Source organism: Pristis pectinata, chromosome 18 (assembly GCF_009764475.1).
Source record: "Pristis pectinata isolate sPriPec2 chromosome 18, sPriPec2.1.pri, whole genome shotgun sequence".
Taxonomy (NCBI): Eukaryota; Metazoa; Chordata; class Chondrichthyes; order Rhinopristiformes; family Pristidae; genus Pristis; species Pristis pectinata.
The window spans coordinates 2,852,941-2,879,617 of record NC_067422.1 but is presented as its reverse complement, the minus strand read 5'-3'; the positions used below and the strand labels follow the sequence as shown (position 1 = coordinate 2,879,617).

The following is a 26,677-nucleotide window of genomic DNA, read 5'->3' as shown; positions in this document are numbered from 1 at the left end:
GAGGTCCCATTAGGATGAAGGACAGGCAACCACCGGTGGTTAGTTGGGCTAGAGGCCAGTGGCTGAGAATCAGAGATTAATACAAAGAACAAAGAACAGGAACAGGCCCTTCGGCCCATCATGTCTGTGCCAACCATGATGCCAGATTAAACTAACCCTATCTGTATGCACATATCTATATTCCCTGCCTGTCTAAATGTCTCCTAAACACCACTATCGTATCTGCCTCCACCACCACCCCTGGCAGCATGTTCCAGGCACCCACCACTCTCTGTGTAAAAAAACTTATCCTGGGAAAATATTTAACTGGGGGAGGGGGAATTATGATGCTATTAGGCAGGAACTTGGGAGCGTAAATTGGGAAGAGATAGGGTTATTAAGAAGGCGTATGGAGTGTCGACTTTCATTAGTCAGGGTATTGAGTTCAAGAGCCGTGAGGTGATGTTGCAGCTGTACAGAACTCTGGTTAGACCACACTTGGAGTATTGTGTTCAGTTCTGGTTGCCTCCTTATAGAAAGAATGTGGAAGCTTTAGAGAGGGTGCAGAAGAGATTTACCAGGATGCTGCCTGGATTGGAGAGCATGCCTTATGAGGATAGGTTGAGTGAGTTGGGCTTTTCTCTTTGGAGAGGAGGAGGATGAGAGGTGATTTGATAGAGGTGTACAAGATGATATGAGGCACAGATCGAGTGGACAGTCAGAGACTTTTTCCCAGGGTGAACACAAGGGGACATAATTTTAAGGTGATTGGAGGAAGGTATAAGGGGGATGTCAGGGGTAAGTTTTTTACGCAGAGTGGTGGGTGCGTGGAACGCACTGCCGGCAGAGGTTGTGGGGGCAGATACATTAGGGACATTTAAGAGACCCTTAGATAGGCACATGAATGATAGAGGAGTCGGAGGCTATGTGGGAGGGAAGGGTTAGATAGATATTAGAACAGGAAAAAATGTCGGCACAATGTTGTGGGCCGAAGGGCCTGTACTGTGTTATAATGTTCTATGCACATCTCCTTTGAACTTTCCCCCCTTGCCTTAAAGCTAATTCCTCTAGTATTTGACAGTTCTGCCCTGGGAAAAAGACCTTAACTATTGAGTTGAACAATTGGTACTTTTAGATCGGACTCTTGACCTGACTGTCTGTATCAGCGACTCTCCTGAGCCGACACCAGTGGGGCTGGGGGTGGGGAGGTGGATCACGGCACTGATGGCTTTACAGCTGGGGTTCTCCTACCTTCTCCGCCAGGACCTCAAATCTAAGGCCCAGATCCTGCTCAAGACCCATCTTCGATGTGTCCCGATCCATCTGCCTCCATAGATGCTGCCTGACCTGCTGAGTTCCTCCAGCTTGTTTGTGCGTGGTTCCTGGCGAGCTACCGTGCCTATTGGTCATCTTCTGAAGCCTCAATGACTCCATTACCAGTAATCGCCAGCGGTGAGATCAATTATGGGACATTTCAGCACTTTAACTGTTGGGGATAATTCAGCTGAGGATTCATCTGAATATGTGAGAGCGAAATCCACAGGAGTTGTGCGTCAGCAGGGAAACTATGGACTAAGGAACTAAAACTGTGGAAGAAGGATATTTTAGGTAAAGTTCAGGCACGGAAGGCACTGACCAAGTGCTGGTAAATGGCATCAGAATAGATGGGTACGTTGATTTCCTCTTGAACACAGCCGACATGGCTCACAAATGCACCTGCCCCACACTTCTCTTCACAAGGGAACAGTTCCCCCTGTTGTCACCTTAGTAACCTCCATATTCAATGGACCATCCCCCATAATTTCTACCCACTAACTGCATCCTCCCCTCCCCCTGCAACATCCCAAACGGACCATTCCCTCCGCGACTCCCTGGTTGTCTCTTCCATCTCTGCTGACACCCACTCCCCTTCTCACACCACCTTCCCATGCAACCACGTGTGGCTCCCATGCAACCGCAGGAGATGCAGCCCCTGCACTTTTCACTCTTCAGTCTCACCAACCAGCGATGCAGTCCTTCCAGCTGAAACAGTAATTTGGTAAATTGGTTTACTATTGTCACATGTACCAAAGTACAGTCAAAAACATTGTTTTGCATGCCATCCATACAGATCATTTCATCACATCACTGCATTGAGGTCGTACAAAGGAAAACAGTAACAGAATGCAGAGTAAAGTGTTGCAGTTACAGAGAAAGTGCAGTGCAGGCAGACAATAAGGTGCAAGGTCATAACGAGGTAGATTGTGAGGTCAGGAGTCCATCTTATTGTACTAGGGAACTGTTCAATAGGCAGGCACAGTGGTGTAGCGGTTAGCGTAACACTATTACAGCGCCAGCGAACCAGGTTCAATTCCGGCCACTGTCTGTAAGGAGTTTGTATGTTCTCCCTATGACTGTGTGGGTTTCCTCCGGGTGCTCCGGTTTCCTCCCACATTCCAAAGACGTACGGGTTAGGAAGTTGTGGGCATGCTACGTTGGAGCCGGAAGTGTGTCGACACTTGCGGGCTGCCCCCAGAACACTCTACACAAAAGATGTATTTCACTGTGTGTTTCGATGTACATGTGACTAATAAAGATATCTGATCTTGTCTTATAACAGCGGAATAGAAGCTGTCCTTGAGCCCAGTGGTACGTGCTTTCAGGCTTTTGTATCTTCTGCCTGATGGGAGAAAGGAGAAGGGAGAAGAGAGAATGTCCGGGGTGGGAGGGGTCTTTAATTATGTTGGCTGCTTTACCGAGGCAGTGAGAAGTGTAGACAGAGTCCATGGAGGGGAGGCTGGTTTCTGTGATGTGCTGAGCTATCTCCACAACACAGTTTCTTGCAGTCCCAGGCAGAGCAGTTGTCATACCGAGCTGTGATGCATCCGGATAGGATGCTTTCTATGGTGCATCAATAAAAATTGGTGAGGGTCAAAGGGCACATGCCAAATTCCTTTAGCCTCCTGAAGAAGTAGAGCTGGTGAGCTTTCTCGGCCGTGGCGTCTACATGGTTGAACAGTGATTCATTTGCACTTTCAGCTTAGTGTAATGCATTCAAGAAATGCAAGTTGAAAATAAATCTTTTGTATATTTTTTCACATAAATTTCATTAGAGTTTATTACTGATTTTTGGGAGATTTGTGAATTCCGTAAGGATGAACTTCCATTACCCGAACTGCTGTAACGTGGGGGGGTCGCCTGTATCAGTATCTTCCATTCTGTCTGGGCTTTTATCAGCGGTTTCCTTTTCCTGTGTCTCTTCCAGATGGGTACTGCTGGTGAAACAGAAACGGACCACATTGGGGATTCAGTGGTGTCGCAACAACAACCTCGCACTCAGCATCAGCAAGACCAAAGGACTGACTGTGGACTTCAGGAAGGGGAAGTCGGGAGAACACACACCGGTCCTCATTGAGGGGTCAGAGGTGGAAAGAGTGAGCAGCTTCAAGTTCCTGGGCATCAACATCTCAGAGGATCTTTGGGCCCAACACATCGATGCAATCAAGAAGAAGGCACGCCAGTGGCTCTACCTTGTTAAGAGTTTGAGGAGATTCGGTACGTCATCAAAGACTCTTGTAAATTTCTACAGATGTAGGGTGGAGAGCATTCTGACTGGTTGCATCACCGCCTGGTGTACGGAGGCTCCACTGCACAGGATTGCAAGAGGCTGCAGAGGGTTGCAGACTCAGCCAGCTCCACCACGGGCACAACCCTCCCTGTCATCAAGGACATCTTCAAGAGACGGTGCCTCAAGAAGGCGGCATCCATTACTGAGGACCCTCACCACCCGGGACATGCCCTCTTCTCATTACTACCATCGGGGAGGAGGCACAGGAGCCTGAAGACCCACACTCAACGATTCAGGAACAGCTTCTTCCCCTCCACCATCAGATTTATGAACGGTCCATGAACCCATGAACACTACCTCCTTATTCCTCTTTTGCACTATTTATTTATTTTGTAAGTTACAGTAATTTTACGTCTTTGCACTGTACTGCTGCCACAAAACAACACATTTCATGACATATATGTCAGTGCTAACAAACCTGATTCAGATTCTATCACACAAAGCCACATACAAACTACAAACTGCTGGAGAAACTCATGGGTAGATTTTCAGCGTCTGCAGTTTTTTTTTGCATTTTCTGGAAGGATTCGAGTACTTGCCGCCTCTTGGGGTGATTTGCACTAGCGATCATGTGTCATTTGAGATTTTATTGCATGCTACACGCGGAGGATCTGTTCCAACTCCCTCCAGCACACTGAACCCTGCAGAGAACTGAGGTCCCCGGGGGCCGCGGCCGCCTGTCAATCAAATCCATCCCAACGCCCTCGCCCTAGCAACGCGTCCTAGCAACCGTGCAACCCGGAAACCCTCGCTTTCCAGTCAGGATATCTCACGGTTTAAGGTCCCGAACGTGTCGGGAAAGCGAGTGAAGAGCACGCTGCAGCTGTGCAGAAGGGGTTGCAACAAGGTGAGAGGGGAAAGCAGGAAACAGACAAGGCGACAGCAGAGAAGCAGCGAGAGCTGGTCAGCAAACCCAGAACTGCAGAGAGAGAGAGAGAGAGAGAGAGAGAGAGAGAAGCAGCGAGGGCTGGTCAGCAAACCCAGAACTGCAGAGAGAGAGAGAGAGAGAGAGAGAGAGCAGAGGGGAAGAAAAGGACGTAGAAGGCGAGAAGAATAATCTGAGGAGTCAGGACCTGAAACATTGACTGCCCATCTCCCTCCACAGATGATCCTGCACTTTTTATCTTGCATGAGAGACTGGACAGGCTGGGGCTTTTCCCCCCTGCAGTGAAGGTGGCTGAGGGCTGACCTTACCGAGGTTTATAAAATCATGAGGGGCATAGATCGGGTGAATGGTCACCGTCTTTTCCCCAGGGTAGGGGAGTCTTGAAACCAGAGGGCCCAGGTTTAAGGTGAGAGGGGAGAGATTTAAAGGGGACCTGAGGGGCAAGTTTTTCACACAGAGGGTGGTGGGTGTGTGGGACAAGTAGCGAGAGGAAGTGGTTAATTTTAAATTACAACATTTAAAAGATACTCATATTTCATCAGATTTCTGAACAGTCCATGAACCCATGAACACTACCTCATTATTCCTTTTTTTTGGGACTATTTATTTATTTTTGTAATTTATAGAATTTTATGTCTGTGCACTGTACTGCTGCCGCTGGATGTTCTCCCCATGTCTGCGTGGGTTTCCTCCGGGTGCTCCGGTTTCCTCCCACATTCCAAAGACGTACGGGTTAGGAAGTTGTGGGCATGCTGTGTTGGCGCCGGAAGCGTGGCGACACTTGCGGGCTGCCCCCCAGAACACTCTACGCAAAAGATGCATTTCACTGTGTGTTTCGATGTATTATTTATTTCAGCCAGTGATAATAAACATGGTTCTGGTTCTATTTGAAAGGTCCATGGATGGGAAAGGTGTAGAGGGATGTGGGCCAAACGCAGGCAAATAGGACGAGCTGGGATAGACATCTTAGTCAGTAGGGACAAGTTGGGCCAAAGGGCCTGTTTCCGTGCTGTATGACTCTAAGAAAATGAAAAGGTAATCAGGTAGGTGTGGAGATAGTGGGAGCCAGGGAGAAGTGGACAGACACTCACTGCACTGTACTTCTGTTGGGACTCCCCTGGGAGCACTATGACAGGAGAGTAGAGGGAGTTTAACCCTTTGTCTAACCTGAGGTCTTTTGCCTTTATCACCGAGTCCCATTTTGTGTGTGTTTTTGTTTTAAAATAACTGTACTTAAACGTCACCAATAAAGGTCCTCACATTAGGATGTTGTCCTCTTGTGTCCAGGGTGCACACCAGCCCCTGTGACACCCACCAGTCTCCAAAAACCTTTAGCGAGCCAGCCGACACTGCCTGCACCCTCTCCAGGGACATGGACTTGTCCTCAGGGGCAGCGGGGCTCGGTCGGACCCCTCGACAGGCCGCTGGCCGGACCTGTGAATGTCCACCCTGGAGCAGACTGACGAGGAGGTTCCCCGGCTGACTCACCCTCACCCTCCCCCCTGCCTCCACCCCCTCCAAACCAGGTGCCCAAAGACCAGGAGAGTGTGGCTGAAGTCCAGCCAGAACTTGAGAAGCAGCCCCTTCAAATATTCAACCAGGGGCTGCAAACACTGACATACCATATATGCATGGAACAAGGAATCATCAAGGCCATGGGAAGGACAGGCTGCCCAGGAGTCCCTGAACCAGCTTACACTCCTGTTACATGGGACTGCTCTGTGCAACACTCTCCACCTCAGGGCCTCAATGTAAAGGGGGAGGACTCCCTCAGAGAGAGACCCATACTTGCCCTGAAGATAGTCAATGGCGTGATGTGGAGGGAGCTTCACTCTATACCTAATCCGAACTGCACCTGCACTGGGATTGTTGGACAGGGCAGTGTGGAGGGAACTTTAATATATACCAGTACTGGGAGTGTTTAGTGAGACAGTATTGTAGAGGGAGCCCCATTTTGCAGCCTGTGCTGTAAACAGAAAGATTGTGGCAGGTGTATTACGTGATTTGTCAAGTCCGGAGATTGGGCTCAGGGTAACGATGGAGCAAAGGGAAACACGGATACTATCCAACATTGATGGTTCGGGGTAGGAAGGATTTTATCACAGGAATTAAATCTCTGTACAATCCCTATCTCCAAGACTTACAGCCCACCTTTGAAATGGACCCTCCAAATATGGGGAAACCCTCTAACGTCAAGGACCAAGGAATGGCCAAGAAAAAGAACAAACAGGAAAAGAAGAGCAAACCAACTCTGACCAAAGGGGAACGAGAACGGGTAAGACGATTCTGTTTCATGAGCTGGAGGACGTCCCGGGTGTAACCTATGCCCACAGGGTAGGACTGTCACGGTTGGGTCAGAAAGCATTTGGTCAGGAGTAGGTGCTTTGCTGTTTCATTAGATCAAGAACTACTTCCTACCTCCATTACCATGGAATCGTACGGCAAAGAGACTGACCCTTACAGCCCACCTTATCCATGCCAACTGTGACGCCTGTCTACACTATTCCCATTTGCTACCCTCTGCTGCTTTGCTAACCAAGTTGCTGTCTTAATTCTGTTTAAAAATTGCAATTAAGATATCTTTTATTAGTCACATGTACATTGAAACACACAGTGAAATACATCTTGTTGCGTAGAGTGTTCTGGGGGCAGCCCGCAAGTGTCGCCACGCTTCCGGCGCCAAACATAGCACGCCCACAACTTCCTTACCCATCTTGTTGTACCTGGCTCCACTACCTGCTCTGGCAGCTCATTCCAGATACCACCACCCTCTGTGTGGGAAAACTTGCCCCCCGCCCCCCCCCCCCCGATCTGCTTTAAATTTCTCCCTTCCCATCCTGAATCTGTGCCCTTCGTTCTAGCTCCCCTGCCCTGGGAAAAACATTCTATCTAAGCTATCCATGCCCCTCAGAATTTTACAGACCTCTATAAAGTCACCTCTCAAGTGAGACAAACCCAACCTGTCCAATCTCTCCTGATAACACAGCCCTCCATTCCAGGCAATGTCCTGGGGAGTCTCTTCTGTGCCCTCTCTATTGCTACCACATCCTTACCGTAGTGTGGTGAACAGAATTGTGTGCAGTAAGTGCGATCTAACCAATGTTTCATACAGCGGCAACCTGACTTCCCTCATCTCCCTGCTATTTACAAATTCAAAAACAGATGTCCAAAATGAAGACACAGGAGTCTGCAGATGCTGGAATCTGGAGCAGCACACAATCTGCTGGAGGAACTCAGCGGGTCGAGCAGCATCTGTGGGGGGAGAGGAATTGTCAACGTTTCGGGTCGAAACCCTGCATCAGGTCCTGGGTCCTGCAAACTCCACACAGAAGCTGGGTTTTGACCTGAAACGTCGACAGTTCCTTCACCCACAGACGCTGCTCGACCTGCTGAGTTCCTCCAGCAGATTGTTTGTCCAAAATGATCCCTCTTTCATTATTTCATGACGAGTCTGCCCATTGCTATCTGTTTAGGGTTTGAAAGTCTGGCTGTCATTTAATGTGCATCCTCCAATAAGAATGTTAGTGAATCGTTTTCTTGAACCACTTACTTAATGAAGGGATTAGTGAGGACGGCCATCACAGTTGGCATGGTCACGGTGCGCAGAAAGGGCCTGTTTCTGTGCTGTACATTTATATGATTCTACGATTAGTGATAAAAGAAGTTGCAACGAGAGGGCAGGGAATTAGAGAAAAGGGAAGCAAGCGTCAGTGACGGTGGAGGACAGAGAGCCAAAGAGGGTGGTGATGGGTGGTCCTGGGGGAGAATGTGAATGGGAATAGCAGGCATGCCATCTGAAATTGTTGAGCACGTTGGATCTGGGAGGGAGGGGAGCCAGGTGGAGATATCTGACTGCATCACCAAAAACCAAGTCACACAATTAGAATTGCAAACGCGGTTTCTCTTCCAAAGTTTGCAGACGTTTGCAGGTGTCGAGGTGTTCAAGAGGCAGAGAAAGCAGGTTCTGTGCCCGTGGCCGAGCAACAGATGTGGTGCTGCACGTTGAGAAGCCGCGCTCTGTATGTGTTGTACACAGCATTGTCTTTGTGAATCGAAATGTGAGCAAACGTTAACCCTGTGTGTGTTGTGTGTGCTTTTGGGAAAGGAGAAGCTCGAAAAGGCAGGAGAAGAATTCCGGAGAAATAGCCGGGAGTACGGACTCTTCCTGGATCGAATGGACAAGTGGCTGAAGACACACCATCAGCAGGCAATGCAACTGTTCTGCAAGTATGACAAGATCGAGAATGGGATCCTGCAATATGAGGAATTTAAGCTTGGTAATGCACGCATTTACAACGTGAACACATTCCACTGCAAACAAATGGGTTTGCTTAGAGCAGAAATCAGATTCATCAGTGATGTCTGAAATGGAATTAGAAATGCATTTGATGTGACATCTTTGAGTACAGGAGCAAGGATGTCTTGCGACAGTTACATACAGCACCTCAAATTTTGTGTGTATTTTTGATCACCATACCCAAGAAAAGGTATACTTGGTGAAGAGGGAGTGCTGCATAGGTTCAGCAGACTGAGTCCTGGGATGAGACACCGCCAAGAGTGTGTACACGAGAGTTTGAAAGGATGAGAAAAGATCTCATCAAAACATGCAAAGTTCTGACAGAGCTCGACAAGGTGTCTGTAGGGAGGATGATCCCCCTGCCTGTGGGACCTAGAATGAGGGGCCACAGTCTCTTGTTACTTGGCAAGAGATTTGGGACAGAGATGGGGAGAAGCTGGAGACACAGCAGGTCAGGCAGCATCTGTAACAGAGTTAACGCTTCAAGTCGAAGACTCATGACCTAAACATTAACTCTGTTTCTTCCTCTACAGATGCTCCCCAACCTGCTGAGTGTTTTCTGCTTTGCACAGAAACAGGCCCTTTCAACCCACCTTCTCCACGCCAACCTTGATACCTATCCACGTTAACCCCATTTGCCCACCTTAGGCTGTATACTTCTATGTCTTTCTTATCCAGTACTTGTCCAAATGCCTTTTAAATGTAATTGTATCGGCCTCCACCACCTCCTCTGGCAGCTCATTCCAGAATTCACCAGTTTCTGTGTGAAAAACTCACCCTTCAGATCCCCTCTCACTTTAAACCTTGTTTATTCTGAGTTTATTCTCCCCTGTCCTGAGAAAAAGATTCTATCTATCCTATCCATGCCCCTCACTATTTTATAAACCTCTATAAAGTCACCTCTCAACCTCCAATATATCAGTGAGAACAAACCCAGCCTGTCCAACCCCTCCTTGGAACCACAGCCCTCAGTTCCAGGCAACATAAGATAAGATTTCTTTATTAGTCACATGTACATCGAAACACACAGTGAAATGCATCTTTTGTGTAGAGTGTTCTGGGGGCAGCCCGCAAGTGTCGCCAACATAGCATTCCCACAACTTCCTAACCAGTACATCTTTGGAATGTGGGAGGAAACCGGAGCACCCGGAGGAAATCCACGCAGACACGGGGAGAACATGCAGACTCCTTACAGGCAGCGGCAGGAATTGTAATAGCGTCACGCTAACCTCCTGATCCTGATCAGGACGCAACATCCTGATGAGTCTCCTCTGCACCCTCTCTATTGCTACCACATCCTTCCTGTAGTTTGGCGACCAGAATTGTACACAGTACAGGCAGTCTTTGGCTATGTTAGGGATCCGTTCCTGAGAACTGACTATAATGTGATTTCTCTGTAAGTCAGACACGTCCCATTTCTATAGTAACCCACAATATATTGCTCTAGGTACACTTGTTATAATTCTTTCAATTCATTGAATATTTGCCGAAACACTACCCATAATTGAACTAATGGAATATATACTATATCCAGTCATTAATGAACAAAATGAAACATTTTAGTATTATTACCAATAGCTTGAAAAATGCTTTAAAAATGCATAGGAGAAGTTGTGTGAAGTTGTTTTTCAATAAATCAGGTCATGTGAAACCCCGCAAATGCCTGTACTCAAAGTATGGTCGCAGCACTGGTTTGTACAGCTTTTACACGTTCCTTTGCCCGAACTCTTCCTTTGTGCTATTGGTTCACCTCATACAACAGGGGATTTAAAACCCACTCTCGATGTCATTGAACCCTGTTTCCTGTTGTGACTCCTTGTTCATTCCTGCTAGGGTCAACCACTGAGAACTTCCATCTGCTGGAAATCTTCCACGGATTAATTAAATTGGACAGAAATTAGTATCTGGGGATGAGATACAGCTTAAGGAAGTTTGAGGGGCGGTGAGGGTTACTTTAAATTCCTGGGCATTAACATATCGGATGACCTGTCCTGTGCCCACACATAGATGCAATCACAAGGAAGGTCTGCCAGTGTCTTTACTTTCTTAGAGGTTTGGCTTGTCACCGAACATGCTAACAAACTTCTACAGGTGTACTGTTGAAAATATCCTGACTGGTTGCATCAGGGTCTGGGACGGCAATTCAAATGCGCAGGAACGTAAGAAGCTGCAGAGAGTAGTGGACTCAGCCCAATACATCATGGGCACATCCCTCCCCACCATCGGGAGTATCTACAGGAGGCGCTGTCTCAAGAAGGCAACATCCACCATCAAGGATCCCCACCATCCGGGCCGTGCCATCTTCTCACAGCTCCCATTGGGCAGGAGGTACAGAAGCCTGAAGTCCCCACACCACCAGGTTCAGGAACAGCTACTTCCCTTCAACCATTCGGTTCTTGAACTGACCGGCACAACCCTGATCACTGCAGTTTAGCAACACTATGACCACTTTGATCACTTTGCACTAAAATGGACTTTGTTTTTGTTCTAGTTGTGTTCTTTCTTGTAAAAGTTTGTGTTTTTCTTGTGAATGCTGCTTATCTGATGCAATGTTCCTGTGATGCTGCTGCAAGCAAGTTTTTCATTGCACCTGTGCACACATGGACTTGTGCAGATGACAATAAACTCGACTTGATTTTAGAAACTGTATTTATATTGAGCATAGCAGATTATGCAATCCATGTTTCAATTTTTCAGGAATGCGAGACTTGAACATTCCTTGTGTAGAAGCTCAGCTCCACATCTTGGCCAGACTGTTGGATCCTAACAACACTGGCACCATCGACTACGTTGAACTGGGTGCAGGCATTGACAAAACCAGGCAAGTACTTTAAGGTCTTCGAGGCTGAACTGCGGTAGGAATGGCTGTGGAATACATTTTGTTTTTAAAATGATGCATTTAAGGCCATTGGCTTCAAAAGCCCACCGTAGGTAATCATGAAGAGAAGTTTAACAGAAAGAGCAGAAAGCTGTTCTAATCACATGTTTTTCTCACAGCTAGATTGTTGTATATGACCATTAGTTGTTTCAGTTTTATCCCTCCTTCCCCGAGGGTCTGGACCCACGTTCCTGGTCCCTGGTTCCAGAGGTACCCACAGATGGAGCACTTGGAGGCCAGGAGACTGAGTGACGTTAAGCTATTTAATGTAGGAAGGCACCAGAGCAAAACGTTCTCGACCAACGCAGCCATCTTCAGCCCTACTTGTTCATTTTCCAGCCTACATAAGTGAAGCAACAATTACACCCCCAACGATGTCCCCACAGCTGGAATGAACACACTAGGAACCAAATGTGGGGCCAGCGTGGGCGAATGTTACTTTGTGGCGTGCAGAAAGCCAAAGGAAAGATCCTCGGATGTGTCCTTGGTCTTTGAGATTTGGACAAATATTGTCGCCCAGTTCAAGGCCTGTTGACTTTTTTCCCATCTGTAGAACTATGGGTTCAAGGGCCACCTGTCCTTGTGTACAGGCTTACCGACGGGGGCACCAGTGCCAGATGTGAGCGTCTAGAATCAAGGAGCAAGTGGGCTCAGTGACCTGAGACCTCAGTGACTCTCTATTCACCCTACAGGCTTATTGGTACCAAGAGGAACTAGTTCCATCACGGCTTCACTCTCAGCCTCTGTCTTAGATCTAGAAACCAGGTTATGAAGTTTACAGATTTCATCGTTTGATCTTTTCTGCGTGCAAAGACTACAATCTTGCTTTAAGGTATCGTCAGAGCAGCATTGAAGAGGAAGAGGAGGAGGAGGACGAAGCAAAAGAGGCAGAGACAGACGATGAGAGGACTGCAGTGAGAGGAGGCAAGGAGGAACGAGGAATAAGTAAAGAAGCTGGAACGACTCTGGTGATTACCAAGGAAGAGTTGAATCGTTGTCCAAGCTGCCACTTGGGCCTCTGGAATCCCGTGGGAGTCTCTGAAGCCAGGTACGGTCTACATGAGCTTGCTTCGTTTCCCTGTACTAAAGCCAACTGCCTTCATCTCCCCAGGAACAAACTCATAAACCACCCAATCCTTCCACAGTGGGAGATTGAACGGGAATGGAGATGTGCAATGGGATGTCGTTGAGTCGAATCTGATAAAGCAGTGAGTTCCCACATGTGGGGAGAGTAGAAAGTGCGTGGTTACGTTGAGCTGGAGGTAGCAGTCAGGCTGAGATTGGGGTGGGGAGAGGGGGAACGTGGGTCTGCAGTTCATGGTGAATAAACAACCTGAGACGTGGGAATTTCTGGCGGTGATGGTGTTGAGCTGATAGTGTGCTGCTCAGGCAGTAGATCCCTTCTCATTCCTGCTGTCTGATGCCTAGACCAACAGACGCAGATTCTCTTGTCACTCGTCTAGTCTCTATTTGTGGGATCTTGCTGTGCGCCAGTTACCCGCTTCGTTAGCCTTGAGCAGTGACTACTCTTTAATGTACTTAATTGATGGCAACATCTAACACATGGTGTTGTACAGTTTTCCCTTGGCACTGGAGCTTGGTACATGTGACAACAATAAACTAGTGACCTATTACTAATTACCGCCCCCACTACCAAGGGCACTGACCCGCCATCCTGTCACAGGGGACACAGAGAGGAGTTGCTGTCATCAGCAGCGGGACGGGCCGAGTGTCACAGCCCTTGACTAAATGAAAATCAAGAAAAAACTGCAGATGTTGAAAATCTGAGATAAAAACAGAAGGTGTTCGAAGCACCCAGTGGGTCAGGCAGTGTCTGTGGAGAGAGAGTGTCAAGTGGCTCTCTTAATATACAATGTACAATGACATATTTGAACAATATAAGGAGGCATTTGTTTGTAAAACTCAAATTAAGCTGAAATTAGACATTGCTGGAAACACTCAGCAGGTCAGACAGCATCTGTGGAGAGAGAAACTGTTCCTGTTCCTAGGTCCGGGACCCATTGTCAGGCTGGGAAAGAGAGGTAACAGTTCCAAGTCGCAGAGGAGGTGGTGGGAGGGATGGATGGGGCAAGGGAACATCTGTGACAGGGTGAGAAACAAACTATCTGCTGGAGGAACTCAGTGGGTCGAGCAGCATCTGTGGGGGGGAAAGAATTGTCGATGTTTCGGGTCGAAACCCTGCATCAGGACTCTGACAATTCCTGTCCCCCCACAGATGCTGCTCGACCCGCTGGCTTCCTCCAGCAGATAGTTTGTTGCTCCAGATTCCAGCATCTGCAGTCTCCTGTGTCTCCTCTGTGATAGCCTAAGACCAGGTCAAACTAGTCAATGGGGCAGTTAGCGGGGGCACGGAATGAGCCCAGAAGTGAATGTGTTCCACAGTGAGCTGTGATAATCCTTAACCCTCACTCCTTGTCCATCAGTCCTTTCCCAAACCAGGTTCTGGGACTGAAGGCCAGCAAAATAGGGAGGTCTAATATTATGGCAGTGTTCAGACCTCAATGGTTTGACATGGGATGAATAGGACGTAAATGTGACTGCTTTGGGAGGGACACATTAATTGGACACATTTCTGAATGTGTGCAATGATTTTTCTGGAGGGGGTGTTATCATCCCCTCTTGTCCCCACCCTGTGCATTCCACTCGTTGGCTCTCCTCTGACTCCCGAGCCGCCTCGCCTGCCCCCTCACTGAAATATATTTACCTTGCTCCTTCCCCTGCCCGCCCAGGTACATTTCTCTAGAACTCCGCATCATCAGCTTCAACGACATGAAGTGCCACCCCGGCCACTTCCAACACACGGTGTACTCCCACATGAAAGTTTACGGACTGATCGGCCAAATCCGTGGCTGGACTGGCGTCGAGAGCACCGTGCTGAACATCTACAGAGACCACTCCTGCTCTCGGGAGTCACTCCTGCCTCTGGAGCTGTCCCTGGAGGAATGTGGGTTCCCTGGTGGACCACACCATTCACCCACCACTGCTCTCCTCTATTATGATTACTGCATAGAGTTCAGTAACTGCCCAATATTGAACTGTGACCATTACATCAACTTCAGAAGGCTTTGATCAGTGGCAGCAGGAGGCAACAAGGAGACACACCGAATCACATTTGCTCTTGAAGTCAGGTGTGGCTCCACTGGTCGATGTTCCTGTCACTGAGTCAACCTTGAAGTGTTAACTCAATCGATTCAGTCCCTGGAGGGATCAGTTATGTACAGATCAAATTGCATTGGAAGCATTATCCTTTAGGTAAAGTACCAGGCCAGAGCGAAGACCCAAACTGCTTGCTAGTGGACAATTACACCTTGACGTCAGTGTTGCCACAGCCAACAACAAAGGACGCCATGGATCACCAGAGGAATGAAATGAGTATCACAGGATTGCCTTGTGTAGACCCAGAAGGTTTATGGTGGAATCAGGGTGACCTACACAGACTGAAAGCTGGTTTGAGGTTGTTCTGATGAAGACTTTATTTTTCAAATCTTTAATTACTGTTTCCTTTTCAACTTGTTCTGGTCCCTTATTCAGATGTGTATGAATGTGCACACGGTTTCACATATGATATTCGGCTGTTTGTTGAATGTTTTTCACTTATCATTTTTTCAGAAGTTTTCAGAAGTCCTTACAATTTGTTTGTGATGGACTGTCAGAGTAAAGATCAACATTGCAGGCAGAGCCAAAATTGGAGTTGACAATCTGAAGATCAGTTACAATCTGCCCAAACTAGTTTCTTTTAAACTAAATGTTTCAGTTTCAATTGTAAACTTAATCATATGTGTTTATGAAATTCTGTAATATTATATGCATGTAAACTGGTAGATGGTTACCATCTTTCCTATTGCAAAAAAAAATGTTTTTAATTATGATGCATCTCTATAAAACTCTGGTTAGGCCACATTTAGAGTATTGCGTACGATTCTGGTCACCTCACTGCAGGAAGGATGTCGAGGCTTTAGAGGGGGTGCAGGGGAGGTTTACTGGGATGCTGCCTGGATTAGAGGGCATCAGGAGAGACCGGACGAACTTGGGCTCTTTTCTCTGGAGCGGCAGAGGCTGAGGGGTGATCTGTTGGAAGTGTATAAAATGATGAGGGGCATAGATAGGGTGGACAAGCAATATCTTTTTCCCATTATTAAAGCGATCCAATACCAGAGGGCAAGCATTTAAGGTGAGACGGGGTAGGTTCAGGACAGACGTGAGGGGTACGTTTTTCACTCAGAGTGGTGGATGCCTGGAATGTGTTGCCTGATAGGGTGGTGAGGGCAAATTCATTGGGGGCTTTTAAGAGGGGCTTGGATGGGCACATGAATGAGAGGAAAATAGAGGGATATGGGCATTCTTTAAGCAGGAGGGAATGGCTGTGTCAGCACAACATTGTGGGTCGAAGGGCCTGTTCTGTGCTGTACTGTTCTATGTCCTTCTATGATTCAGATCCAGGAAGTGGAGGATGCTATTTGAAAGTGTTTCCTTGGAGCATGCCAGTGGGATGGGGAATGAAGTGAGGAACGTTGCAGCCCTGGATCAATTCCTCCCCCAGATCCCGGGTGAGTGCTTGTAATTATTGGCCACGGAAACCAGATCTAGTCACAGACCTCCATACCGTCATCTTCAGAAAGGAGGGTCAGTCCACAACAGTTACGTAAGTCCCAAAGTTGTGTGAACCAAAGTTCACTGAATCTTAATGAGCAATGCTGTGGATACTCAGCAGGTCTGGCAGCATCTGTGGAGAGAGAAACAGAGCTGGTGTTTCACATCAAAGAATTCAGAAAACACAAGGGGTGGGACATCAAAGGGGACGTCTGAGATTGGATGAGACCATTGCCCAGGTTATATAGTTGCTTTTCGGTATGCTCCGAGAGAAGGAACTGCTTGTTACCCACAGCTGATCCGTCTGACAGAGGTGTAAATAGTCCAAATGAGACCAAAACCACACCACAGGATGGTGAGAGGCAGTCACTGGAAATCTGAAACACAGGAGAAGATCAGAAGTACTCGGCAGAACAGGCGGCATCTGTGGAGAGAGAGAAACAGAGTGGGTGAGCTTACTTCAGAGCTGGCCATTGGGTTTCATTGGAACAGAGAGGAGACAGAAGGCAGGAAGGAACAGCACCTTGTTCTCCCTCCAACTGCTCTCTCACCCTTCCCGTCCCGATGAAGGACCTTTGACCTGAACATTTAACTCTCTTTGTCTCTCCACAGACGCTGCCTGACCCGCTGAATGTCTCCAGCACTTTCTGTTTTTATTTCAGATTTCCAGAGGCCGGGGAGTTTTGCTTTTCATTGTGTGTCAGTTATTTTACAATTTGTGATTGGCTGAATATTTAAATAAAGGGAACATGATTGTACTTCAGCTTCCAAGTTAACAGGTGCTGCTCCCTCGTTCTCTGCCAACGGAGGTACAGATCCTCACAAACACCGGCAAGCAACTTCACACTGAATCAGCCACTGTATGGCTCACTCAGCATTTACCATCGGAAGTCACAGATTCCTTGCTCATGTTCAATCCCATGGGGACATGAGATATCTTTATTAGTCACATGTACATCGAAACACACAGTGAAATGTATCCTTGCATAGAGTGTTCTGGGGACAGCCCGCAAGTGTTGCCACGCTTCCAGCGCCAGCATAGCATGCCCACAACTTCCTAACCTGTACATCTTTGGAATGTGGGAGGAAACCGGAGGACCCAGAGGAAACCCAAGCAGACATGGGGAGAACATACAAACTCCTTACAGACAGTGGCTGGATTTGAGCCAGGGTCGCTGGCGCTGTAAAGTGTTACGCTAACTGCTACACTACCGTGCCAACGTTCAAGATGCTGGAGTCCATTTCCCTCCACAGCTGCTGCCTGACCCACTGAATTCCTGCAGCACCATTGGGTACAAGCTACTGAAACAAGTGTCAGTTGTACAGCCCAGCCCGAGGGCGTGCAGACATCTTCTGCCGACAACACAAACAGTATTTGTCACCTCCCACACCACTTCTCCCCACAGTTCCCCAGATCAGGCGATTAGGACAGATGGGGAACTGAACATGGGAACATTTTGTCCACCTTTCAACGTTGGCAGAGTGTACACCGTTCCGGAGAAGGAGGGCGAACTCGTTGTGAAGGTCATCATTTGGTAGCACAGCAAACATTCACCGCAACTTTCAATCTTCAGACACTCCAGTGTCATGTGGGCAGGCACGGTAGTGTAGCGGTTAGCGTAACGCTATTACAGCACCAACGACCAAGGTTCAATTCCCGCCGCTGTCTGTAAGGAGTTTGTACATTCTCCCAGTGTCTATGTGGGTTTCCTCCGGGTGCTCCGGTTTCCTCCCACATTCCAAAGACGTACGGGTTAGGAAGTTGTGGACATGCTATGTTGGCGCCAGAAGTGTGGCGACACTTGCGGGCTGCCCCCAGAACACTCTACGCAAAAAGGTGTTTCAATGTATGTGTGACTAATAAAGAAATCTTATGAAATCCTCCACTGGATTCTTCCTCAGTTCCCACCTACTAACTTGCTGCGGAACTGGATTCTGTGACTTGTTTACCGATGTTATTCCAGATCCCATTCGGTGTTTAGTGCTGATCAGTGTTGACAGGCTGGGAGGGTAATGGGGGGGGGGGGGGGGGTTAACAGCAAATGTACCCCTCCCACCCCCTACTAACATGTTACTGGGACTGGAGGGCTTGATTTCTAAGGAGAGGCTGGATAGACTGGGACTGTTTTCCCTGGAGCGAAGGAGGCTGAGGGGTGAATTTATGGAGGTTTATAAAATCCTTTTTTTGCACTGTTCATTTATTTTGTAATTTATAGTAATTTTCTGTCTTTGCACTGTACTGCTGCCGCAAAACAACACATTTCACATCATTTTAGTCAGTGATAATAAATCTGTTTGCGACCCTGGAAGCAGAAGGGGAGGAGAGACAGACAGTAGCACAAATGGTCAAACAGAAAGAACGAGCACGTTACCTAAAGTTGGAGGATTCGACACTGAGTCCTGCAGGCTGCAACGTGTTCAGACAGAAGACGAGGTGTTGCTCCTCAAGCTTGTGTTGGGTCTTGGTGTAACAGTGGAGGAGGTCGGAGAGGGAGTGGGGGTGGGATGGGGAGATAGAGCAGCAGTACTGAAGAGGGATGTGGTGAAGCAATTCTGATGAGGGAATGGACTGAGGGATGATCTTCTGAGGTGTATAAAATCATGAGGGGCAGAGATAGGGTGAATGCACTCAGTCTTTTTCCCAGGGTTGGGGAATCAAGAACTAGAGGGCATAGGGTTAACGTGAGAGGGGAGAGATTTAATAGGAACCTGAGGGGCAACTGTTTTACACAAAGGGTGGTATCTATGTGGAATGAGCTGCCAGTGGAAGTGGTTGAGGCAGGGACAGTAACAACTTGTTGGCAGGTGCATGGATAGGAAAGGTTTAGGTTATGAGCTAAACGTGGGCAAATGGGATTAGGTTGGATGGGGCATCTTGGTCGGCATGGACCAGTTGGGCCAAAGGGCCTGTTTCCGTGCTGTATGACTAGCAGGCAACTGCCTGGAATGTGCTGCAAATATTTGCTCATCTAATGTATGTTAACTCAGAGCAGGGGTCACATGTTCCATTCAACGTCCAAAGTACATTCACCACATCCGTGGGAGCACACTCCAGAGGCCGCAGCACACAAACAGCGGCAGTGCGATGTAGCGGGTAGTGCTGCTGTCTCACCGCCCCAGCCACCTGGGTCGATCCCAATCTCCGGCGCTGTCTGTGTGGAGATTGCACCTTCCCTCCCGGGAGGTGCATCCCCTCCCACGTCCCAACGGTGAGCAGGCAGGTTAACTGGCCGTTGTGAATTGCCCCCTGGATTGGGCATGTGGAGGGGAATGTCGATGGACACAAGTCAGTTAACAGGTTACGGGGGGAGGGGGAACTGATGGGAATGCTCCCGGTGCTGGAAAAATGGGATTAGCATCAAAGAATTGGTGTTGGTTTATTATTGTCACTTGTACCGAGGTCCAGTCAAAAGCTTGTCTTACAAACCCATCGTACAGGTCAATTCATTACACAGTGCAGTTACATTGGGTCAGTACGGAGTGCATTGGAGACACAAGAGATTCTGCAGATGCTGGAAGCTGGAGCAACACACAAAACACTGGAGGAAGTCAGCGGGTCAGGCAGCATCTGTGGAGGGAAATGGACAGTTGATATTTCAGGTGGAGACCCTACATCTGGACCCAGAACATTGACTGCCCATTTCTCAGGTGGGGAGTCTGGGACCAGGGGACAGTCTCAGAACAAGGGCTCAGCTGTTTGGGACTGCAACGTGGAGAGGCTTCTTCTCACAGAGGGATTCTCTACCCCGGGGTCTTAGAGGCTCGGTCACTGACTACATTCAGAGACCAATAGGTTTCTGGAAATTCAGGGAATCAGGGTGGATAGTACAGGAACATGCACTGAGGCAGATCAGCCGTGAATGATGGAACAGGAACGAAGGGCCGAATGGCCTATGGCTCCGACTTCTTATGTTCTTAAAGGGGCACCCGCCCCTCTCGGCTGAACATTGGCAGGTCCCGTGGGTTTGTTTGACTGTACCATCCGCGGGGAGATGGTGCAGCGCTGTGGCCCGTGCTCAGCACCTAGTCAATATCAGTGAAATCGATAACCCCACCTCATGTTGGTGGGATCTTGCTGTGCGCAAGCAAGCTGCAGGGTGTTCTACCTCGCAATCATGACCGCACTCAGGAAGTTCTTCTTGGGCTTTAAAGTGAATTTGGGAAGCCCCGAGTTTCTTACTTTCACTGCACTCTGACTGCAGATCCTGTGTAAAAGACATGACCGCAGTCTGTCTGTCCCCTGGGCTACGAAGGGGTCCCATACAATGTCACTGGCTCTGGTAAGCACAGTTCCACAGTGTTGTAATGAGTGCTGCTGATGAGAGACAATTCACATGAACATTTACTTATCACCTTCCCCAACGGTACAGAGTGCGGATGTCCCACGCTCAATGGCTGGTTTCGATGGGATTGAGGTATCAGTATTTGCTGCACTGTTTGGCAGAGTATTGCTGAACAGCACCAATAGAAGCAATGACCACAGGGGCTGGAGTACATTCTGGATAGAGGTGACTGTGTTATAATTTGAAGCTGTAGTGTGACTCATGGAACACTGTAATAATGTAATGCAGCAATCACCGAATAAACCTCCGCCAGAAAAGGGAAAAAAAGTGGAAGCAGTTACTTGTCAATTTCCAAAGCAACTCTGTCAAGTGGCCTCCCGCGGAGAAACTGGCAGCCCGTGTTCTGACAATGGTGTCTGATTACTGCAGGGAGACTACATGTAAGCAGGCTCTTTTTATTCAAGATTGATTCTCGATTGAATTTAATAATATTTATGGGAGCTCATTTGTACGTTCAGGGTGTCCATAAGTCGGGTGTTTGTAAGCTGGGGAGTTCCTGTACTGAATTCAGGAAATTTGTCTGAATCTACCTCGGTAATCGGTACCACTAAACACAGGCAGCAATCCACTCCCGAAAGTCGGTTTCATTGACACCAGGCAAACAGCACAGCAAACAAAGAGGAAGTACAGCCAAGCCAACAGAAGAATTTATTAAACACTTCTACAAATACATACAGCTGGGAACGGGCTGCACAGTAAATGCAAACCAGGAGACAACTGGAAGGAATTCTAGTTCCTTGCTTTTAACTGATCACCTGACGGCGTTGCCAGTAATACAATGCTTGATCTCTTTTTCTCTTTAAAAAAAAGCATCACTCCACTGAAAATAAAACACTTTATTTGTAAAGTTATTATAAATTAGTAAGCCTGAAGCTAAAAGACTAGACAGCCCCTTAAGTTTAGAGTGGAGGCTTTTTAAATGCCTCCCAGATGCTTGCTCATTTGTGATAGGTTACTAAATACATAAATAAAAAAAACTTTAACACAGCAGCTCAGTTAAAAAAGGCAGATAGAGACCTTGTTTTTAAAGAATCGCATCCTAATGCCTCATTACTTTGGGGATTGATGCATCTAATGTGCATTTCCAGCAATTTCAGTTTTTAATTTGGATCTTCAGAATCAGCCAACCCTCATTTATTTCTTAAATATACAAATGCGGCTTACACAAAGAAAGCATTTCCCTGCACTAACCTGTACAAGTTCCGCCACCCTGACCTTTCTCCCAGAACTTCTCCCACACAAATACAGCGACAATATTCTGCAGAACCAGAGAAATGTTCGGACAGAAAGGAGAGTGGAGGTCACAAATATATTTGTTCAAAGCTTAAAATAATTAACTATGAATTGAAAGCAAATACATTTATCTGTAGCTGAACCTTGTCTAGTTAAACATGGATTTCATCATACATCAAGGCACTCGTTTCCCTGTTGTGTGTCCCAAAGAAAACAGAAATTGCTGGAATGCATGTCAGGGATGCATCTGAAAGAGAAAAGACATTGGAACTTGCCTGTCTCTTTGAAGCACCAATGAGCATTGGTGACTCCATATTTTTGCTCTGTTCTATCAGGGGATTGACCCAGCTCTACCCAATTCTAACGATGGGTCCCACTCAAAGATCTCCTTCAGATGCAAACTGGTCTGCTACCAATACCCAACATAGTTTATGATGAGTTTCAGAACTAGATAGATGAACACAGGTCTCGAACATGATGCGTTTCTCCTGTCGAAGTCTGCCCCCCAGAGTTTTAGTTAATGTAAGACCAATGTCATGGTTTGTTTACCAGGACACCGAGTTAGCGGCTGGAGCAGAACAAGGCCCAGATGTGGAAATTAAATCTTAGGGAGTCCAATCACACCAGCATTGCTGAACAAGGTGAGGGATTTCAGTGGCTGGTTCATACTGAATCATTTCCTCAGGAGGGTAGTTTCAAGAGTTCCTCAGGAAGATACTGCGTGGGTTAGGATCAGAGTAAAGTTCCCTCTACACCGTTCCATCAAATGTACCCATGACAGGGACAGCACAGGTTAGACACAGAGTGAAGCTCCCTCTACAGCGTCCCATCACACATTCCCAGGGTCAAACACACAGCACAGGTTAGACACAGAGTGAAGCTCCCTCTACAGCGTCCCATCACACATTCCCAGGGTCAAACACAGACTGAAGCTCCCTCTACACCATCCCATCACACACACCCAGGGTTAGACATAGAGTGAAGCTCCCTCTATACCGCCCCATCACACACTCCCGGGGTCAGATACAGAGTGAAGCTCCCTCCACACCGTCCCATCACACACTCCCGGGGTCAGACCCTGACTGAAGCTCCCTCTACACTGTCCCATCACACACTCCCAGGGTCAGATACAGAGTGAAGCTCCCTCTACACTGGTCCCATCACACACTCCCAGGGTCAGACACAGAGTGAAGCTCCCTCTACTCTGTCCCATCACACACTCCCGGGGTCAGACACAGAGTGAAGCTCCCTCTACACCGTCCCATCACACACTCCCGGGGTCAGACACTGACTGAAGCTCCCTCTACACCGTCCCATCACACACTCCCAGGGTCAGATACAGAGTGAAGCTCCCTCTACACTGGTCCCATCACACACTCCCAGGGTCAGATACAGAGTGAAGCTCCCTCTACTCTGTCCCATCACACACTCCCAGGGTCAGACACAGAGTGAAGCTCCCTCTATACTGGTCCCATCACACACTCCCAGGGTCAGACACAGAGTGAAGCTCCCTCTACACCGTCCCATCACACACTCCCAGGGTCAGACACAGAGTGAAGCTCCCTCTACACCGTCCCATCACACACTCCCAGGGTCAGACACAGAGTGAAGCTCCCTCTACACCGTCCCATCACACACTCCCAGGGTCAGACACAGAGTGAAGCTCCCTCTACACCGTCCCATCACACACTCCCAGGGTCAGACACAGAGTGAAGCTCCCTCTACACCGTCCCATCACACACTCCCAGGGTCAGACACAGAGTGAAGCTCCCTCTACACCGTCCCATCACACACTCCCAGGGTCAGACACAGAGTGAAGCTCCCTCTATACTGTCCCATCACACACTCCCGGGGTCAGACACCGACTGAAGCTCCCTCTAAACTGTCCCATCACACACTCCCGGGGTCAGACACAGAGTGAAGCTCCCTCTACACTGTCCCATCACAAACTCCCAGGGCAGGAACAGTTGGGTTTGAAACAGAGTCAAGCTCCCTCTATACCAAGGAGCACAATCTCAGTCAAGCTCCCTTAAGCTGTATTCCCCCCACCCAATCTGATTGATGTGTTGTTGAGCCTTGCTGGAGGGCTACTTTATACAAATACTTTGCTTTCAAGAAATCGATTAACTGCACCTCTGACTTTAAGAAAAACACAACTGCCCAAGTATCCAAACATTTACGTTAAAACCTCTCTCCCCATCCACTGAGTAGTGAAATATTCTGTCCTATGATCTAGACTCTTTCTTTATAGAATACACAATATATATCATTTTATTTTTCTTAAAATACATTTGTCAGTATTCCATTCAAAAATACTGTACAAAAAGGACCTTTATAATTCTCTCTATAAACATTAACATCATCGTATAGAACATCTATGCTTCTGGTGACCAGAAATCAGGACTAACCACCGTTCACGGCAACACCCTCATCGCTGGAGGTCAGCACTGACTGCCTCTACATTCAAATATCCAAAATCAAATGGCCTTCAACACCCACATTGGTTACATTTCTTTAGAGATTTTTTTTTGTTTTACAAAGGAGAACTGATCTTTCAACCCTGTAGACTCCATCTGCAGCTAGCGTTGACTCTTTGTGGTGTGGGAGCCCCGAGTCCAGACAGCTGTGCCCCCGCCTCTGTGGGGGAGCTGACGTGCTGAGTGATGATGAGCAACTGATTAATCCGAGAACTCGGGACCCCATTAGCTGGGAAGAGAGCAAGCCTCTTCCAGACCGCAGGAGCAGCCCTTGGACACAGTCTGCACCACCAGGGCTCCAATCAAGCACAAACCTTGCCTTCACTGACGTTACATACAATTATTGCTTTTAGTTGGAGAAGGGGAAAAGCTGAACCCAACACGCCATGCCCTACACTCAGGGAGACTAGAACCGTGTCGGGAGAAGGAAATAAAATCACAAGTAGTTATTCTGTTTTCATAAACAAGCATGCACTTGGAGGGGAAAGTTCACCAATGTTGAAAAGTTACTGTTCTCACTGTAAAAAGCACATTAGGGATACATCACAGAGAAAGGAAATACAGTTAACAACAGAAATTTAAATTATGTATAATCTTAGAGAATGCTTGAGCATTTTCTCCATTTAAATTCACCATTAAGCTTGGGAAGTGGAAGGGTGGGGGAGGCGATGGGGAAGAGATGGGCTTGGATCTAGAAACAACAGATGAGGTCTCGAAAACAGGCACGGTGCCCAGGGTTAGAAGCCCAGGGGCCAGTGAACTGCGTTTGGGTGACCGGTTGCAATTTCTTTCCTTTAAAACGCTGCAATTATCTAACAAGAATTCCTTTTAAAAACGGGAAATTAGGAGTATTTGACCACCCGTTTTGTGTGTTGGATAGGGGAGCATGCTGGATTTGTGGGGAGGGAGGGAACTCTGAAACCAGGAGTCAAAGACCTTACTGTGATTATTGTTTCTAGGTGAAAAGACAGGGCCCATTTTCGAGAGCGAGGCAGAGCTCTGCCCGGGTGGAATTAATGCCCTTCAGCCTCTCTCGTCTCGTGTTCAGTGACAGAACAGCAGGTAGGGTGGTGGAGGACGGTGGGGGAGAGGGAACAACGGAGGGTCAGGGACTGCCATCGTAAAGAGGTGGGGCAGGTCTTGCATCCTTTCAGGGGGCTGAGCCCACCAGTGCCCAGGTCAGGCATCGTACTTGGACAGGATGTTCTTGCATCTGTTCAGCTCCTTCCGCAGGTCTGCCACTTCCTGGCGCAGTGCCAAGTTCTCCTTCTCCAGGAAGGCCGCACGGATGGCAATCTGGTTCTCCTTGAGACGGCGGGCATCTCGGGAGCGCTTGGCCGCCATGTTATTCTTCCTGCGCCGAGCCCAGTATTTTTCATCCTGCTCGTAGATTGAAGTTTGAGAGAAGGGGGAGATGTTAGACTTAGTAGAAGGAGACTTAGTAGAAGGAGCTGGGCTGAGAGGTGGCAGATGGAGTTCAACCCAGATAAGTGTGAAGTGATACTCAGGAGATCCAACTTGAAGGCAGAATACAAGGTTAATGGCAAGACTCTTAGCAGTGTGGAGGAACAGAGGGATCTTGGGGTCCACATCCATAGATCCCTCAAGGTTGCCACACAGGTCGATAGGGTTGTTAAGAAGGCGTATGGAGCGTTAGCCTTCATTAGTCGGGGTATTGAGTTCAAGAGCCACGAGGTGATGTTGCAGCTCTGTAGAACTCTGGTCAGACCACACTTGGAGTATTGTGTTCAGTTCCGGTCGCCTCATTATAGGAAGGATGTGGAAGCTTTAGAGAGGGTGCAGAGGAGATTTACCAGGATGCTGCCTGGATTGGAGAGCATGTCTTATGAGGATAGGTTGCGTGAGCGAGGGCTTTTCTCTTTGGAGAGAAGGAGGATGAGAGGAGACTTGATAGAGGTGTACAAGATGATAAGAGGCATAGATCGAGTGGACAGTCAGAGACTTTTTCCCAGGGCGACAATGGCTAACACGAGGGGGCATAATTTTAAGGTGATTGGAGGAAGATATAAGGGGGGTGTCGGGGTAAATTTTTTACAGAGAGTGGTGGGTGCGTGGAACGCACTGCCGGCAGAGGTTGTGGGGGCAGATACATTAGGGACGTTTAAGAGACTCTTAGATAGATACTTGAATGATAGAGAAATAGGGGGCTATGTGGGAGGGAAGGGTTAGATAGATCTTAGAGCAGGCTAAAATGTCGGCACAACATTGTGGGCCGAAGGGCCTGCACTGTGCTGTAGTGTTCTATGTTCTATGGGACACTGGAGTAGGGGTGGAGGTGAGGCTGGATTTTGTGGAGAAGGATCTCTGTCCGTCACTGGTTGCATCTTCCTTTCTAGGTCAAATTT

The 26,677-nt window shown here is 48.0% G+C and overlaps 2 protein-coding genes across 4 annotated transcripts in view; one reads left to right on the top strand and one right to left on the bottom strand.

Moving 5' to 3' along the window:
• Nucleotides 1-6,645: 6,645 nt before the first annotated feature.
• LOC127580103 (uncharacterized) lies at nt 6,646-15,351 on the top strand. The gene is made up of 5 exons (XM_052033316.1): nt 6,646-6,747; nt 8,578-8,749; nt 11,467-11,590; nt 12,480-12,695; nt 14,398-15,351. The coding sequence occupies exons 1-5, from the start codon at nt 6,646-6,648 to the stop codon at nt 14,735-14,737; spliced, it is 954 nt and encodes a 317-aa protein (XP_051889276.1). The 3' UTR covers nt 14,738-15,351.
• Nucleotides 15,352-21,226: 5,875 nt separating this feature from the next.
• The window catches only part of LOC127579783 (hepatic leukemia factor-like), a 44,676-nt gene continuing 39,225 nt past the window's right edge, over nt 21,227-26,677 (bottom strand). The window contains exons 4-5 of one of the 3 annotated variants that reach the window (XR_007957725.1): nt 23,301-25,694; nt 21,227-23,247 (exon numbers count right to left, since the gene is read on the bottom strand). Coding sequence is in view for 2 of the 3 variants with exons in the window: in XM_052032707.1 (XP_051888667.1) it covers nt 25,491-25,694 (204 nt within the window). In the remaining variant the exon portion in view is untranslated. Of the gene's footprint in view, nt 25,695-26,677 lie in introns of all 3 variants that reach the window. The other 2 variants (XM_052032708.1, XM_052032707.1) reach the window with 2 other exon arrangements.